Source organism: Dendrobates tinctorius, unplaced genomic scaffold (assembly GCF_039654945.1).
Source record: "Dendrobates tinctorius isolate UK_male_01 unplaced genomic scaffold, ASM3965494v1 ptg000215l, whole genome shotgun sequence".
Lineage (NCBI taxonomy): Eukaryota > Metazoa > Chordata > Amphibia > Anura > Dendrobatidae > Dendrobates > Dendrobates tinctorius.
Window position 1 is genome coordinate 1,866,690 of NW_027361882.1, and position 14,239 is coordinate 1,880,928.

At 45.8% G+C, this 14,239-nt stretch overlaps 1 protein-coding gene across 6 annotated transcripts in view; it reads left to right on the plus strand.

Annotated features, from left to right (window-relative positions):
• Positions 1–14,239, plus strand: part of ADGRB1 (adhesion G protein-coupled receptor B1) — a 758,475-nt gene that overhangs the window by 483,945 nt on the left and 260,291 nt on the right. For all 6 annotated transcript variants that reach the window (XM_073555047.1, XM_073555046.1, XM_073555048.1 and 3 more), the window contains exons 16-17: positions 5,759–5,861; positions 8,387–8,430. In XM_073555047.1, the coding sequence (XP_073411148.1) occupies positions 5,759–5,861; positions 8,387–8,430 (147 nt within the window). The remainder of the gene's footprint in view (positions 1–5,758; positions 5,862–8,386; positions 8,431–14,239) is intronic.

Sequence of the window (14,239 nt, forward strand, 5' to 3'; positions counted from 1 at the left end):
GCAAAACCCCATTAGAGAGGGTCAAAAATGTACATTAAATCTTCAATGGTCCTCCTTAGACTCCTTCAAAACAGAAGCTGCCAAGTGTGAATGTGTACAGAATGGCAACAAATAATGACAATGGCCAAAGTGGCACTTCCGGGGTCAATATGCAAGACGGACCTCAGACTTTACTGGTAGACCACACCCCTTTTCACTATGCCACTCCCACTTGCCAAACTAGATTGGCAAAATATTTTCAACATATTTTGGTGCGTACCGAGCCACAATCTAGCTTCTGGTATGTTTGTGATGAAGTGTCTCATAGTTTGCATAGTCAGTCCATTCTCATTCCCTTACAACTGCCTAGTTAAGGCGACTTTCACACATCAGGTTTTTTCCGACAGGCAGGATCTGCCTATTTGTTAAAAAACCGGATCCGGCGTAAATTTTGGCTAACTGAAGAAACGGATCTGTTTTTCCACCAGATCTGTCTAGCAGGTTTATATCTGTTTCCTGGGGGCTAGCCAATTGGATCTGAGCATTCACAGACTTAAAAAAAATGATCTGGTGGCTGGATCCGTCTTTTTCCGGATCCGGCTCATTCCGGCGCCCATGGGCTTCCATTATAGCTGTCCGGTTTTTCGCCGCAGACAAAAAACGTTACTACAGACGTTTTTTCCAGAAGCCGGAATTAAACATTTTGCCGGCTCCGGCGAAAACCGGAGGAAACGGAAGGTCGTGCAGCACGATCCAGTGCTTATACAATTCAATGAGAGAAAACTGGATCCGGCTGCAGCTTTCGCCGGATCCGTTTTTTTAACAAATAGCCGGATCTAGCTTGTCGGAAAAAACATGATGTGTGAAAGCAGCCTAATTGTGGTGGCAGGGTAGGGGGATGGAGGGAGACAGACACAAAGAAAGGGTGCAGCTGTATTTTGTGTTTTTGTTTCATACTAATGCTGGATTCACTGCTACACTACTCAGTACTGCTATATAAGGTCCTCAGTGCTGCTGTTTTCTATTTAGTATTAGTATTAGTATTTAGTAGGGGAACAGAGGGAGAAAGACACAAAGAAAGGGTGCAGCTGTATTTTGTGGTTTTTTTTCATACTAATGCTGGATTCACTGCTACACTACTCAGTACTGCTAGATAAGGTCCTCAGTGCTAATGTTTTCTATTTAGTATTAGTATTTAGTAGGGGAACAGAGGGAGGAGGGCACAAAGAAAGGGTGCAGCTGTAATTTGTGTTTTTTTTTCATACTAATGCTGGATTCACTGCTACACTACTCAGTACTGCTATATAAGGTCCTCAGTGCTGCTGTTTTCTATTTAGTATTAGTATTTAGTAGGGGAACAGAGGGAGAAAGACACAAAGAAAGGGTGCAGCTGTATTTGTGTTTTTTTTCATACTAGTGCTGGATTCACTGCTACACTACTCAGTACTGCTATATAAAGTCATCAGTGCTGCTGTTTTCTATTTAGTAGGGGAACATAGGGTGAAAGACACAAAGAAAGGGTGCTGCTGTATTTTGTGGGGGTTTTTTCATACCAGTGCTGGATTCACTGCTTCACTATTCACTTCTGCTATATAAGGTCCTCAATGCTGCTTTCTATTTAATATTTTTCAATCTAGAGCTGGATTCATTACTACACTGCTCAGTACTACTGTACAGTGTCCTCCATGCTGTTGTTTTTTTATTTAGTATTTTTCACTCCAGAGCTGGATTCACTGCTACACTGCTCAGCACTGCTATATAAGGTCCTCTATGCTGCTGTTTTCCATTTGGTGTTTTTTATAGTGGCCATAAATTTGTTTCTCATTTACTCACTTTACAGCTTCTTCAAAGTCTTCCACAGATGTAGTGAAGGTTATCATGACTCACAATGCATATCTTAATTTTTTTGTGGCACAGGTTATCTCATATAAAAGGTGATCTCCCTCCACACTCCCCCCTCCCCTCCACCCACACAAAAAAAAAAATATTGTTTCCTCTATCCCTTGGAAAAGCCTCATTCTCGGGGTTCCATAGCCTCATTCTCGGGATTGCGGGGGGTCCCAGCGGTCGGATTTCCAGCGATCGGCGAGTTATTCCCTAATATGGGGATAGGGAATAACTTGATTTCTTTGTGGAGTAACCCTTTAAAAAGATTAAGAAACTCAACAGTGCATAAAATATTAACCGATATCAAGAGTCAAATGATATTTCTTTGTACCGTGATGTTCCAGAGCTGTGTGATCTGAGTCACTTTAACCTTTGCTAGATCTGTAAGATGTCAGGTATGCTTTAAAGGGAATCTGTCAGCAGGATTTCACCCCCAAAACTATGTATGTGCACATGTAGCTCTTTTAAAGATAAGTCCATCACTACCTTTACATGGCCGGTCCGTTCCTCTCTTACTGAGAAATCAGCGTTTGAATTGATATGCAAATGAAGCTGAAGAGCTATGGTAGATCTGAAGCCTCTGTCACTCCAGCTCTATTCCTTTCACAGCGTTGCCTCCTCTTGCTTGACTTACTACTCCTTTGCCTGTAGGTACACAGCATAGAGGCTGTCAGTCAAGCAGGAGGAGGCAGAGGAATAGAGCTGGAGTGACAGAGGCTTCAGATCTACCATAGCTCATCAGCCTCATTTGCATATCAATTCAAAAGCTGATTTCTCAGTAATGGAGGAACGGACCGGCAATGTAAAGGTGTCACTGGGCTTGTTTTTCGGAACATTACATGCTCCACTTTGATTTCCCTTTCCATCTCCTCGAAACCTAACATACCCCAATGTCTGTTCCTGCTTTAATATAGTTAGAAAATAGAATTAAAAAAAATCAATGAAATGAACCTCCACCCAGACATTTGTGACATTTGTGACCTTCTATGACAGAATTTCCCGCCTCTGTCACAGCCATGGCTCCAAATCAGCACAGCGGTCTCGGTGTAATGCCGCCCGGGCCCACAGGCTGGTTGGAATGGCGGCTTTTTGTAAAACAATCTGGCCAATATTATGAAGCAGTGGATGATGTTTGATTAAGTGAAAGGAAGTGAAGTGAGGCCAGTTTGCCTCCAGTATGATGGCAGGAGCTGCAGATCATTGCACGGCTCTGTGCCCGCGTCTCAGTGCAGCCCAGGCTGGTGTCCATCACACCAGTGTTGGCCTCAGATGACTCCATGGAGCGCGCCGTGAATTGGCTGCTGCTCTTCCCATCCATTGAGGCATGGAGCGCACACGGAGCAGTGTGCCACCACTAATTATGCCTCAGTTACATCACAACCATTGTGCCGGATCACACAAGTCAGCGGATGGACGGTGCGCGTCTCCCTGCATGCAGCACTGACAGCAGAGCAGCATTGACTAGTGCGGAGTGGCATTAACCAGTGTGGAGCCACCGGTGCAGAGCCCCCTCCCTGAGGAGCCACCGGTGCAGAGCCCCCTCCCTGAGGAGCTACCGGTGCAGTGCCCCCTTCCTGAGGAGCCACGGAGCCACCGGTGCAGAGCCCCCTCCCTGAGAAGCCACCGGTGCGGAGCCCCCACTGAGGAGCCACCGGTGCAGAGCCCCCTCCCTGAGGAGCCACTGGTGCAGTGCCCCCTCCCTGAGGAGCCACCGGTGCAGTGCCCCCTCCCTGAGGAGCGACTGGTGCAGAGCCCCCTCCCTGAGGAGCCACCGGTGCAGTGCCCCCTTCCTGAGGAGCCACGGAGCCACCGGTGCAGAGCCCCGTCCCTGAGAAGCCACTGGTACGGAGCCCCCACTGTGGAGCCACTGGTGCGAAGCCCCTACTGAGGAGCCACCGGTGCAGAGCCCCCTCCCTGAGAAGCCACCGGTGCAGAGCCCCCTCCCTAAGGAGCCACCAGTGCAGAGCCCCCTCCCTGAGAAGCCACCGGTGCAGAGCCCCCTCCCTGAGGAGCCACCGGTGCAGAGCCCTCTCCCTAAGGAGCCACCAGTGCAGAGCCCCCTCCCTGAGAAGCCACCGGTGCAGAGCCCCCTCCCTGAGGAGCCACCGGTGCAGAGCCCCCTCCCTGAGGAGCCACCGGTGCAGAGCCCTCTCCCTGAGGAGCCACCGGTGCAGAGCCCTCTCCCTGAGGAGCCACCGGTGCAGAGCCCTCTCCCTGAGGAGCCACCGGTGCAGAGCCCCCTCCCTGAGGAGCCACCGGTGCCGTGCTCTCTCCCTGAGGAGCCACGGAGCCACCGGTGCAGAGCCTCCTCCCTGAGGAGCCACCAGTGCAGAGCCCCCTCCCTGAGAAGCCACCGGTGCGGAGCCCCCACTGAGGAGCCACCGGTGCGGAGCCCCCACTGAGGAGCCACCGGTGCGGAGCCCCCACTGAGGAGCCACCGTTGCGGAGCCCCCACTGAGGAGCCACCGTGCGGAGCCCCCACTGCTCCCATTACAGCATTTCACACTAATTCCAGTTGCCGATAGAGATGACATTATATCTCTTATAATATAGGAACAATCCCATAGGATAATAATTGCATAATCCGATCCGGAGACATGGCCCTCCATTACATGCTCCAAAGCTTGAGAGCCGCAGAAATAGCAAAATTGAAGGGATTAGATTTCCACTAGAAATTACAGTCATCTTCACGACGGTTTATCCAACTATTCTGTATAATGGGAATGGCCGGAGCAGCTGGGGCTCGGGCTGAAATGGCCGCAGTGTAAAGTGACAAGAATCGCCATTAGCGTAATTAAGGGCCCGGGCGGTGCGTGAATTTCTCCACTCGAAAGTCAAAATTTTGCACAAACTTTCTACTTTGCCGGAATTTAAGATTTAGGCCTCTGGGTGCCAACACTTCACAATGTCTGCTTCACCATGTCTTCGCACAGGTTGGAAGGAGAGCGCAGCGCCAGCCAGTCCGGTAATATTAGTGGTGCTGTAGAAACTGGGTGCAATAAACCCATCTGATTATTGCACAAAAGAGTGAATCCTCAGGGCAAAGGGGGTACACTTTATTTTACACTCAGTGATATCTGTGATGGTAAGTCAGGGATCTAAGAAGGTGAGGCAGGGATCTGAGATGGTAAGTCAGGGATCTGAGATGGTGGGGCAGGGATCTAAGAAGGTGAGGCAGGGATCTGAGATGGTAAGTCAGGGATCTGAGATGGTAAGTCAGGGATCTGAGATGGTGGGGCAGGGATCTAAGAAGGTGAGGCAGGGATCTGAGATGGTGGGTCAGTGATCTGAGATGGTAGGTCAGGGATCTGAGATGGTAGGTCAGGGATCTGAGATGGTAGGTCAGGGATCTGAGATGGTAGGTCAGGGATCTGAGATGGTAGGTCAGGGATCTGAGACTGTAAGTCAGGGATCTGAGATGGTAGGTCAGGGATCTGAGATGGTAAGTCTGAGATAGTGAGTCAGAGATCTGGTGTAGTGAGTCAGGGATCTGAGATGGTGAGTCAGGGATCTGTGATGGTAAGTCAGAGATCTGATGTAGTTAGTGATCAATGATCTGATAAGTCAGTATTTGTAGTATGTGATCTGGTAAGTCAGTGATCTGATAAGTATCTAATGTAGTTAGTGATCTGATAAGTATCTAATGTAGTTAGTGATCTGATAAGTCACTGCTCTGAAATGCTAGATTGGTTTTCACAATAACACATCCATATTGAGACATAAGTGCCTGCCCTGAGATAATAAGTCTGTCTCATGGAAAGTGGCCTGTAATCTGATGTTCTCTGTGTTACTCCAAGTTTATTGTTTGGTTTCTGACCTTCTCAGGCTTCTGCTCGCAGATCTTGACCTCGTACATCTTAAAGTGATGATCTTTCTTTGTTCCCTCATTCAGAAACACCACCGTGCTGAACTCAAAGATCATCTCTGTGACAGTGAAGCCCCCTCCTCGCTCCGTGTCTGTGCCCCTGGACATCGAGTTCTCCCACCTGTACAATGTGAGTAGATCCCATTCTTGATCCAACCTGAAGAATTTCTTCATGGAAACCTACAGTAATGTCAATATTTGACTTATCGTGGTGTAATCTCTCCGTGTGAATGGATCTCGCTGCCTTTCTGGGCTGTGAGAGATTCCTTCTCGGCTGTTTAGTTCCACGGACAATTAAATAAAAGAAAAAAACTTCAGAAGAAACTTTTTATGGAAAGGTAGAAGTTCTGGGAGGTGCACCCAGATGGCGGCACAACAGTATATAAGACGTGTGACATATGTGGGGAAAATTGAGTTTGACCCAAACCCCAGAAGTAACATCTGATGGGGAAAAATACAACTTTTGGAAAGTTTGAAAAGTTTTGAAAAAGTTTGTATGATGAAATGAATAATCAAGAGTGTACTATAATTTTTCAAATTGCATGAGTATCAGCGTCAAGATGTCCGTATAATACCGCCATATATTGGTCAAGATGTCCATATAATACCGCCAGTTATTAGTCAAGATGTCCATATAATACCGCCATGTATTGGTCAAAATGTCCATATAATACCGCCATGCATTGGTCATAATGTCCATATAATACCGCCATACATTGGTCAAAATGTCCATATAATACCGCCATATATTAGTCAAGATGTCCATATAATACCGCCATATATTAGTCAAGTTGTCCATATAATACCACCATATATTAGTCAAGATGTCCATATAATACCGCCATGTATTGGTCAAAATGTCCATATAATACCCCCATGTATTGGTCAAAATGTCCATATAATACCGCCATATATTAGTCAAGATGTCCATATAATACCGCCATATATTAGTCAAGATGTCCATATAATCCCACCATGTATTGGTCAAGATGTCCATATAATACCGTCATATGTTAGTCAAGATGTCGAGATAATCCATATAATACCGCCATGTTTTGGTCAAGATGTCCATATAATACCGCCATATATTAGTCAAGATGTCCATATAATACCGTCATATATTAGTCAAGATGTCCATATAATACCGCCATATATTGGTCAAGATGTCCATATAATACCGTCATATATTAGTCAAGATGTCCATATAATGCTGCCATATATTGGTCAAGATGTCCATTTAATACCCCCATGTATTGGTCAAAATGTCCATATAATACCGCCATGTTTTGGTCAAGATGTCCATATAATACCGCCATATATTAGTCAAGATGGCCTTATAATACTGTCATATATTAGTGAAGATGTCCATATAATACCGTCATGTATTGATCAAGATGTCCATATAATACCGCCATGTATTGGTCAAGATGTCCATATAATACCCCCATGTATTGGTCAAAATGTCCATATAATACCGCCATGCATTGGTCAAAATGTCCATATAATATCGCCATATATTAGTCAAGATGTCCATATAACACCGTCATATATTAGTGAAGATGTCCATATAATACCGTCATGTATTGGTCAAGATGTCCATATAATACCGCCATGTATTGGTCAAAATGTCCATATAATACCCCCATGTATTGGTCAAAATGTCCATATAATACCCCCATGTATTGGTCAAAATGTCCATATAATACCCCCATGTATTGGTCAAAATGTCCATATAATACTGCCAAATATTAGTCAAGATGTCCATATAATACCGCCATATATTAGTCAAGATGTCCATATAATACCGCCATATATTGGTCAAGATGTCCATATAATACCGCCATGTATTGGTCAAAATGTCCATATAATACCCCCATGTATTGGTCAAAATGTCCATATAATGCTGCCATGTATTGGTCAAAATGTCCATATAATACCGCCATAAATTGGTAAAATAATAGTGTCATACAGTACTAAATCCTTACAATGCTGCATCCAGTACTGACTACAAAAACAATATACCGAGCATTGCCTGTGAATAATGCCATATGGTGCTCAAATACTACCGCCATACGACGGCCAAATAGCAAGTCTGTGCATATACTGTAAATAATTTATTAGCACAAACAGTACATAATACTGATATACAGTGTCCATTATGCCCCATGTTGGGGGTCTCAAGGACCCCTGTGTGAATGGAGCGGCAGAAGGTACAGCATGAATTTGGCTTCCTGCATCCTTCCGTTGACATCACGACCGCCTCGGTGACGTCACCATCCTTGATGCAATATTTAAAGCGATATTACGAGGAAATGAAAAGCGCCGTAAATTTGCTCTGTAAATTCCCGCAGTTTCCGAACCTCCAAGGTCAGCGCATTCTCAGGCTGTCATTGTCATAGTAAAATCAATGTGTGTCATTAACAGTATCAAGCGCGCGCGGATTATCACCTTGCCCTAGGCGAGCAATACTGTTAAGTGGGAAAGTAATGGAACTGTAATTTGCGCTTTGCACAGAATACAAAGTCCCCGTCCCAACACCGTCCACAGCTTTGTGGCGGAGCGCTCAGCCACCGGTCTCAGGCCGGGAGATAAATGCCCTACCATCACCAAGATTACAAAAACATTAATACTGTGTTTTTTTTAACATCTCTTCAGGGAACAACCAACCACACTTGTATCCTCTGGGACGAAACCGATACGTAAGTCAAATTCTTAATTCTTCAAAATTTCCTTCTTTTTTTTTTTTTTTTTTTTTTAAATCTTATTATTGTATTTCAAATCTGACCAGTTTGTAAAAAAAAAAAAAAACAATTCCCCCAAAATATATGCGATCTCTTTTTCTTGTGTTAGTGCCAGAAGTCTTCCTATGGCTGAATTTTTCAAAAAAAAAATAAAAAAAAAATACAAAAGTTTCAGTATAAGGCTGCATAAATATTGCCAAGTATTGTGTTTTTGGGAAAAATAGAACATTTAATCTTTGGGGTTTTCTGTGTTTTACAGCAGTGAACAATGTTTAATTCAAGGTGTAAAGTTTACAAAACAGAAAAAAAGTCCACTTTTTATAATAAAAAAAAAAAAAAAAAAAAATATATATATATATATATATATATATATATATATATAAAAAGTTTAAAATGTTGAAATGTTAGTTAATATTCCCAGCAAAATAATGAAAGATAATGATGTTTTATGTAATGTACTGTTTCTGTGAGGTAAAATATTTCTTTACGTTTTTTAATGTTTTACATCACAGAAAGCAGCAGCTGCGATCCCGTGCTGTCCTGTCTGTATCCTCTCTTTTGCTCCTCCCCTGCCCAGGAGCTGTGGTAGGATCAGACCATGTTCCTGCACGGTCAGACACGGCCATTACACAGCACAGAGCAGGGGTGCTTTTATAAGATTATCTCAGCACAGGGACATTTTATTTAAACACATCCAGTTTGACGCCGACAAGCGACCTCGTTGGCGACTCAGAACTCAGGGACGCAGGCGTGAGTCGTCAGAATAGCTGCTGTGTGACAAGGCCCAACGACCGCCGAGGTCGTTATACGGATCGCCGCATCGTTGCTGCGTCATTGAGTAGATCTGCCTGTTTGACAGTAGCCATGTAGCGACGCAGTAGCGATCCTTACCAGGTCGTATCGTTGTCAGGATCGCTGGTGCGTCGCTTAGTGTAACGGGACCCTTAGATTCAGGATTTTGTTTATATTTACAAAATCAGCACTGAGGGGTTTAATAATGGCCTCCTTGTTTGCAGTGTGTGAAGCCTCCAAAAAATGCTGTTATTAAAGGGAATCTGTCACCCCATTTTTCGCCTATCAGCTGCCAGCACCGCCATCAGGGGCTTATCTAATGCATTCAGTAATGCTGGAGATACGGTGACGTCTTTTTCTTTGCTGCCTGTCGTGGCTCCTGCGCAGGTGCACTGCTCTGCCCTGTTGAGGGCAGAGCAGAATACTGCAGTGCACAGGCGCTGGACCTCTCCCTCTGCCTGCACACTGCAGTACTCTGCTCTGCCAGCAGCTGACACTTGAAAAATGGGGTAACAGATTCCCTTTAAGGAGCTGTTACTGCAGTATATCTCAGATCAATCAAATCAGTCACACTGCTTTTGCAGTTACAACACCTTCCTCTCAGTGAGTGACTATTCATTTACCACTCTTCCTTATATATCGCACTGAGTGACTATACAGCTACAGCACTTCCCTATGGATTACACTGAGTGACTATGTATCCACAGCTCTCCTCTACATATATGACACTGAGTGACTATACAGCTACAGCACTTCCCTATGGATTACACTGAGTGACCATGTATCCACAGCTCTCCTCTACATATATCACACTGAGTGTCTATACAGCTACAGCACTTCCCTATGGATTACACTGAGTGACTATGTATCCACAGCTCTCCTCTACATACAGTCATATGTAAAAGTTTGGGCACCCCTATTAATGTTAACCTTTTTTCTTAATAGCAATTTTGGTTTTTGCAACAGGTATTTCAGTTTCATATATCTAATAACTGATGGACTCAGTTATATTTCTGGATTCAAATGAGGTTTATTGTACTAACAGAAAATGTGCAATCTGCATTTAAACAAAATTTGACCGGTGCAAAAGTATGGGCACCCTTATCATTTTCTTGATTTGAACACTCCTAACTACTTTTTACTGACTTCCTGAAGCACTAAATTGGTTTTGTAACCTCATTGAGCTTTGAACTTCATAGCCAGGTGTATCAAATCATGAGAAAAGGTATTTAAAGTGGCCACTTGCAAGTAGTTCTCCTATTTGATTCTCCTATGAAGAGTGGCATCATGGGCTCCTCAAAACAACTCTCAAATGATCTGAAAACAAACATTATTCAACATAGCTTTTCAGGGGAAGGATACAAAAAGTTGTCTCAGAGATTTAACCTGTCAGTTTCCACTGTGAGGAACATAGTAAGGAAATGGAAGAACGCAGGTACAGTTCTTGTTAAGCCCAGAAGTGGCAGGCCAAGAAAAATATCAGAAAGGCAGAGAAGAAGAATGGTGAGAACAGTCAAGGACAATCCACAGACCACCTCCAAAGACCTGCAGCATCATCTTTCTGCAGATGGTGTCACTGTGCATCGGTCAACAATACAGCGCACTTTGCACAAGGAGAAGATGTATGGGAGAGTGATGCGAAAGAAGCTGTTTCTGCAAGCACGCCACAAACAGAGTCACCTGAGGTCTGCAAAAGCACATTTGGACAAGCCAGTTACATTTTGGAAGAAGGTCCTGTGGACTGATGAAACAAAGATTGAGTTGTTTGGTCATACAAAAAGGCGTTATGCATGCGCTGTATTGTTGACCGATGCACAGTGACACCATCTGCAGCAAGATGAGGCTGCAGGTCTTTGGAGGTGGTCTGTGGATTGTCCTTGACTGTTCTCACCATTCTTCTTCTCTGCCTTTCTGATATTTTTCTTGGCCTGCCACTTCTGGGCTTAACAAGAATCCTGTGTTCTTCCATTTCCTTACTATGTTCCTCACAGTGGAAACTGACAGGTTAAATCTCTGAGACAACTTTTTGTATCCTTCCCCTGAAAAGCTATGTTGAATAATCTTTGTTTTCAGATCATTTGAGAGTTGTTTTGAGGAGCCCATGATGCCACTTTTCATAGGAGAATCAAATAGGAGAACTACTTGCAAGTGGCCACTTTAAATACCTTTTCTCATGATTTGATACACCTGGCTATGAAGTTCAAAGCTCAATGAGGTTACAAAACCAATTTAGTGCTCCAGGAAGTCAGTAAAAAGTAGTTAGGAGTGTTCAAATCAAGAAAATAAGGGTGCCCATACTTTTACACCGGTCAAATTTTGTTTAAATGCAGATTGCACATTTTCTGTTAGTACAATAAACCTCATTTGAATCCAGAAATATAACTGAGTCCATCAGTTATTAGATATATGAAACTGAAATACCTGTTGCAAAAACCAAAATTGTTATAAAGAAAAAAGGTTAACATTAATAGGGGTGCCCAAACTTTTACATATGACTGTATATCACACTGAGTGACTATACAGCTACAGCACTTCCCTATGGATGGATTACACTGAGTGACTATGTATCCACAGCTCTCCTCTACATATATCACACTGAGTGACTATACAGCTACAGCACTTCCCTATGGATTACACTGAGTGGCTATACAACTACAGAACATCTTTATATATCACACTAAGTGACTATACAGCTACAGCACTTCCCGATAGATTACACTGAGTGACTATGCACCCACAGATCTTCTCTACATAAATCATGCTGTGTGGCTACACAGCAACAGCACATCACATGTATTACACTAAGTTACTCTGCAGCTACAGAACCCCCTGTATACAGTGACGGACTGAGTGGCAACACAGTTACAGTATATATATTCAGACCCCCTCATATATCACACTGCATGATTATACAGCTCCAGCACTTCACTATTTATCCCACTGAGTGACTGTACAGCCACAGAACCCAGAACTGTATATTGTACTTTGTGATTCTGCACAATTCTCTGCTTTTTGTGTCAGTAATGCTTGTGATCTGCTCGGTGATTGACACTTTCTGCAGCCATGTGTGATGGATGAGCTGGCCGGGTGATTACACGGAAGGTTGGAGCTGCTGGCCGGTGGCCCGGTGCCAGCATTCAGCTGAGGTCGTTACTCGCTGCTGAGCGGATTCTCGTGTGCATTGTGCTGGATGCAGGCAATGAATGAACTGGTTTTGTCTTAATGATGTGTCATTTCCGCTCAGTCTTCGTCTTCTCAGGACTCGGCACAGATGCACTTTCTTGGGTGGGTGTCCCCCTCAATCCGGGGTGCAAATACTGTATTTCTCTTATAGGAACTGAATCTATTAGTTACTAATGTTTAAGGCATATATTATTTCACTTTAATTTTTTTTGCATATTTCTATTATTTTGCGTCACCCTCTCTGCTAAGGACCCCTGAAGATTGGCACACGAGCAGACAGAGCCTAGAAGAGACAGGGATTATGGCACAATATTTACTTTTGTGTCCAATTTTGCCTCTTAAATTTGTTTTTTTGACTCCTTTTTCTCAAAACCCTCATCAGGCTGCAATCCCCATGACAACCACTAGGTGTCCACATAGAGACACATATTGCAAAAACTTTTCCAGACAGAGTATCACAAAATCTTGTTTCTTAAAAGCTGCTGATAGAGCAACACTCACCTCAAGACATGAGCAGCGCTCACCTCAGGACACGAGCATTACTCACCTCAGGACACGAGCATCACTCACCTCAGGACACGAGCATCACTCACCTCAGGACACGAGCATCACTCACCTCAGGACACGAGCATCACTCATCTCAGGACACGAGCATCGCTCACCTCAGGACACGAGTAGCGCTCACCTCAGGACACGAGCAGCGCTCACCTCAGAACACGAGCAGCGCTCACCTCAGGACACGAGTAGCGCTCACCTCAGGACACGAGCATCACTCACCTCAGGACACGAGCATCACTCACCTCAGGACACGAGCATCACTCACCTCAGGACACGAGCACCGCTCACCTCAGGACACGAGCACCCTTCACCTCAGGGACGCGAGCACCGCTCACCTCAGGGACGCGAGCACCGCTCACCTCAGGGACGCGAGCACCGCTCGCCTCAGGGACGCGAGCACCGCTCATCTCAGGGACGCGAGCACCGCTCACCTCAGGACGCGAGCACCGCTCACCTCAGGACACGAGCACCCTTCACCTCAGGGACGCGAGCACCGCTCACCTCAGGGACGCGAGCACCGCTCACCTCAGGGACGCGAGCTCCGCTCACCTCTGGGACGCGAGCACCGCTCACCTCAGGACACGAGCACCGCTCACCTCAGGACACGAGCACCGCTCACCTCAGGACACGAGCACCGGTCACCTCAGGACGCGAGCACCGCTCACCTCAGGACGCGAGCACCGCTCACCTCAGGACACGAGCACCGCTCACCTCAGGACGCGAGCACCCTTCACCTCAGGGACGCGAGCACCGCTCACCTCAGGGACGCGAGCACCGCTCACCTCAGGGACGCGAGCACCGCTCGCCTCAGGGACGCGAGCACCGCTCATCTCAGGGACGCGAGCACCGCTCACCTCAGGACGCGAGCACCGCTCACCTCAGGACACGAGCACCCTTCACCTCAGGGACGCGAGCACCGCTCACCTCAGGGACGCGAGCACCGCTCACCTCAGGGACGCGAGCACCGCTCACCTCAGGGACGCGAGCTCCGCTCACCTCTGGGACGCGAGCACCGCTCACCTCAGGACACGAGCACCGCTCACCTCAGGACACGAGCACCGCTCACCTCAGGACGCGAGCACCGCTCACCTCAGGACGCGAGCACCGCTCACCTCAGGACGCGAGCACCGCTCACCTCAGGACGCGAGCACCGCTCACCTCAGGACACGAGCACCTCTCACCTCAGGACACGAGCACTGATCACCTTAGGACATGTTGTGGCACGATAAAACCT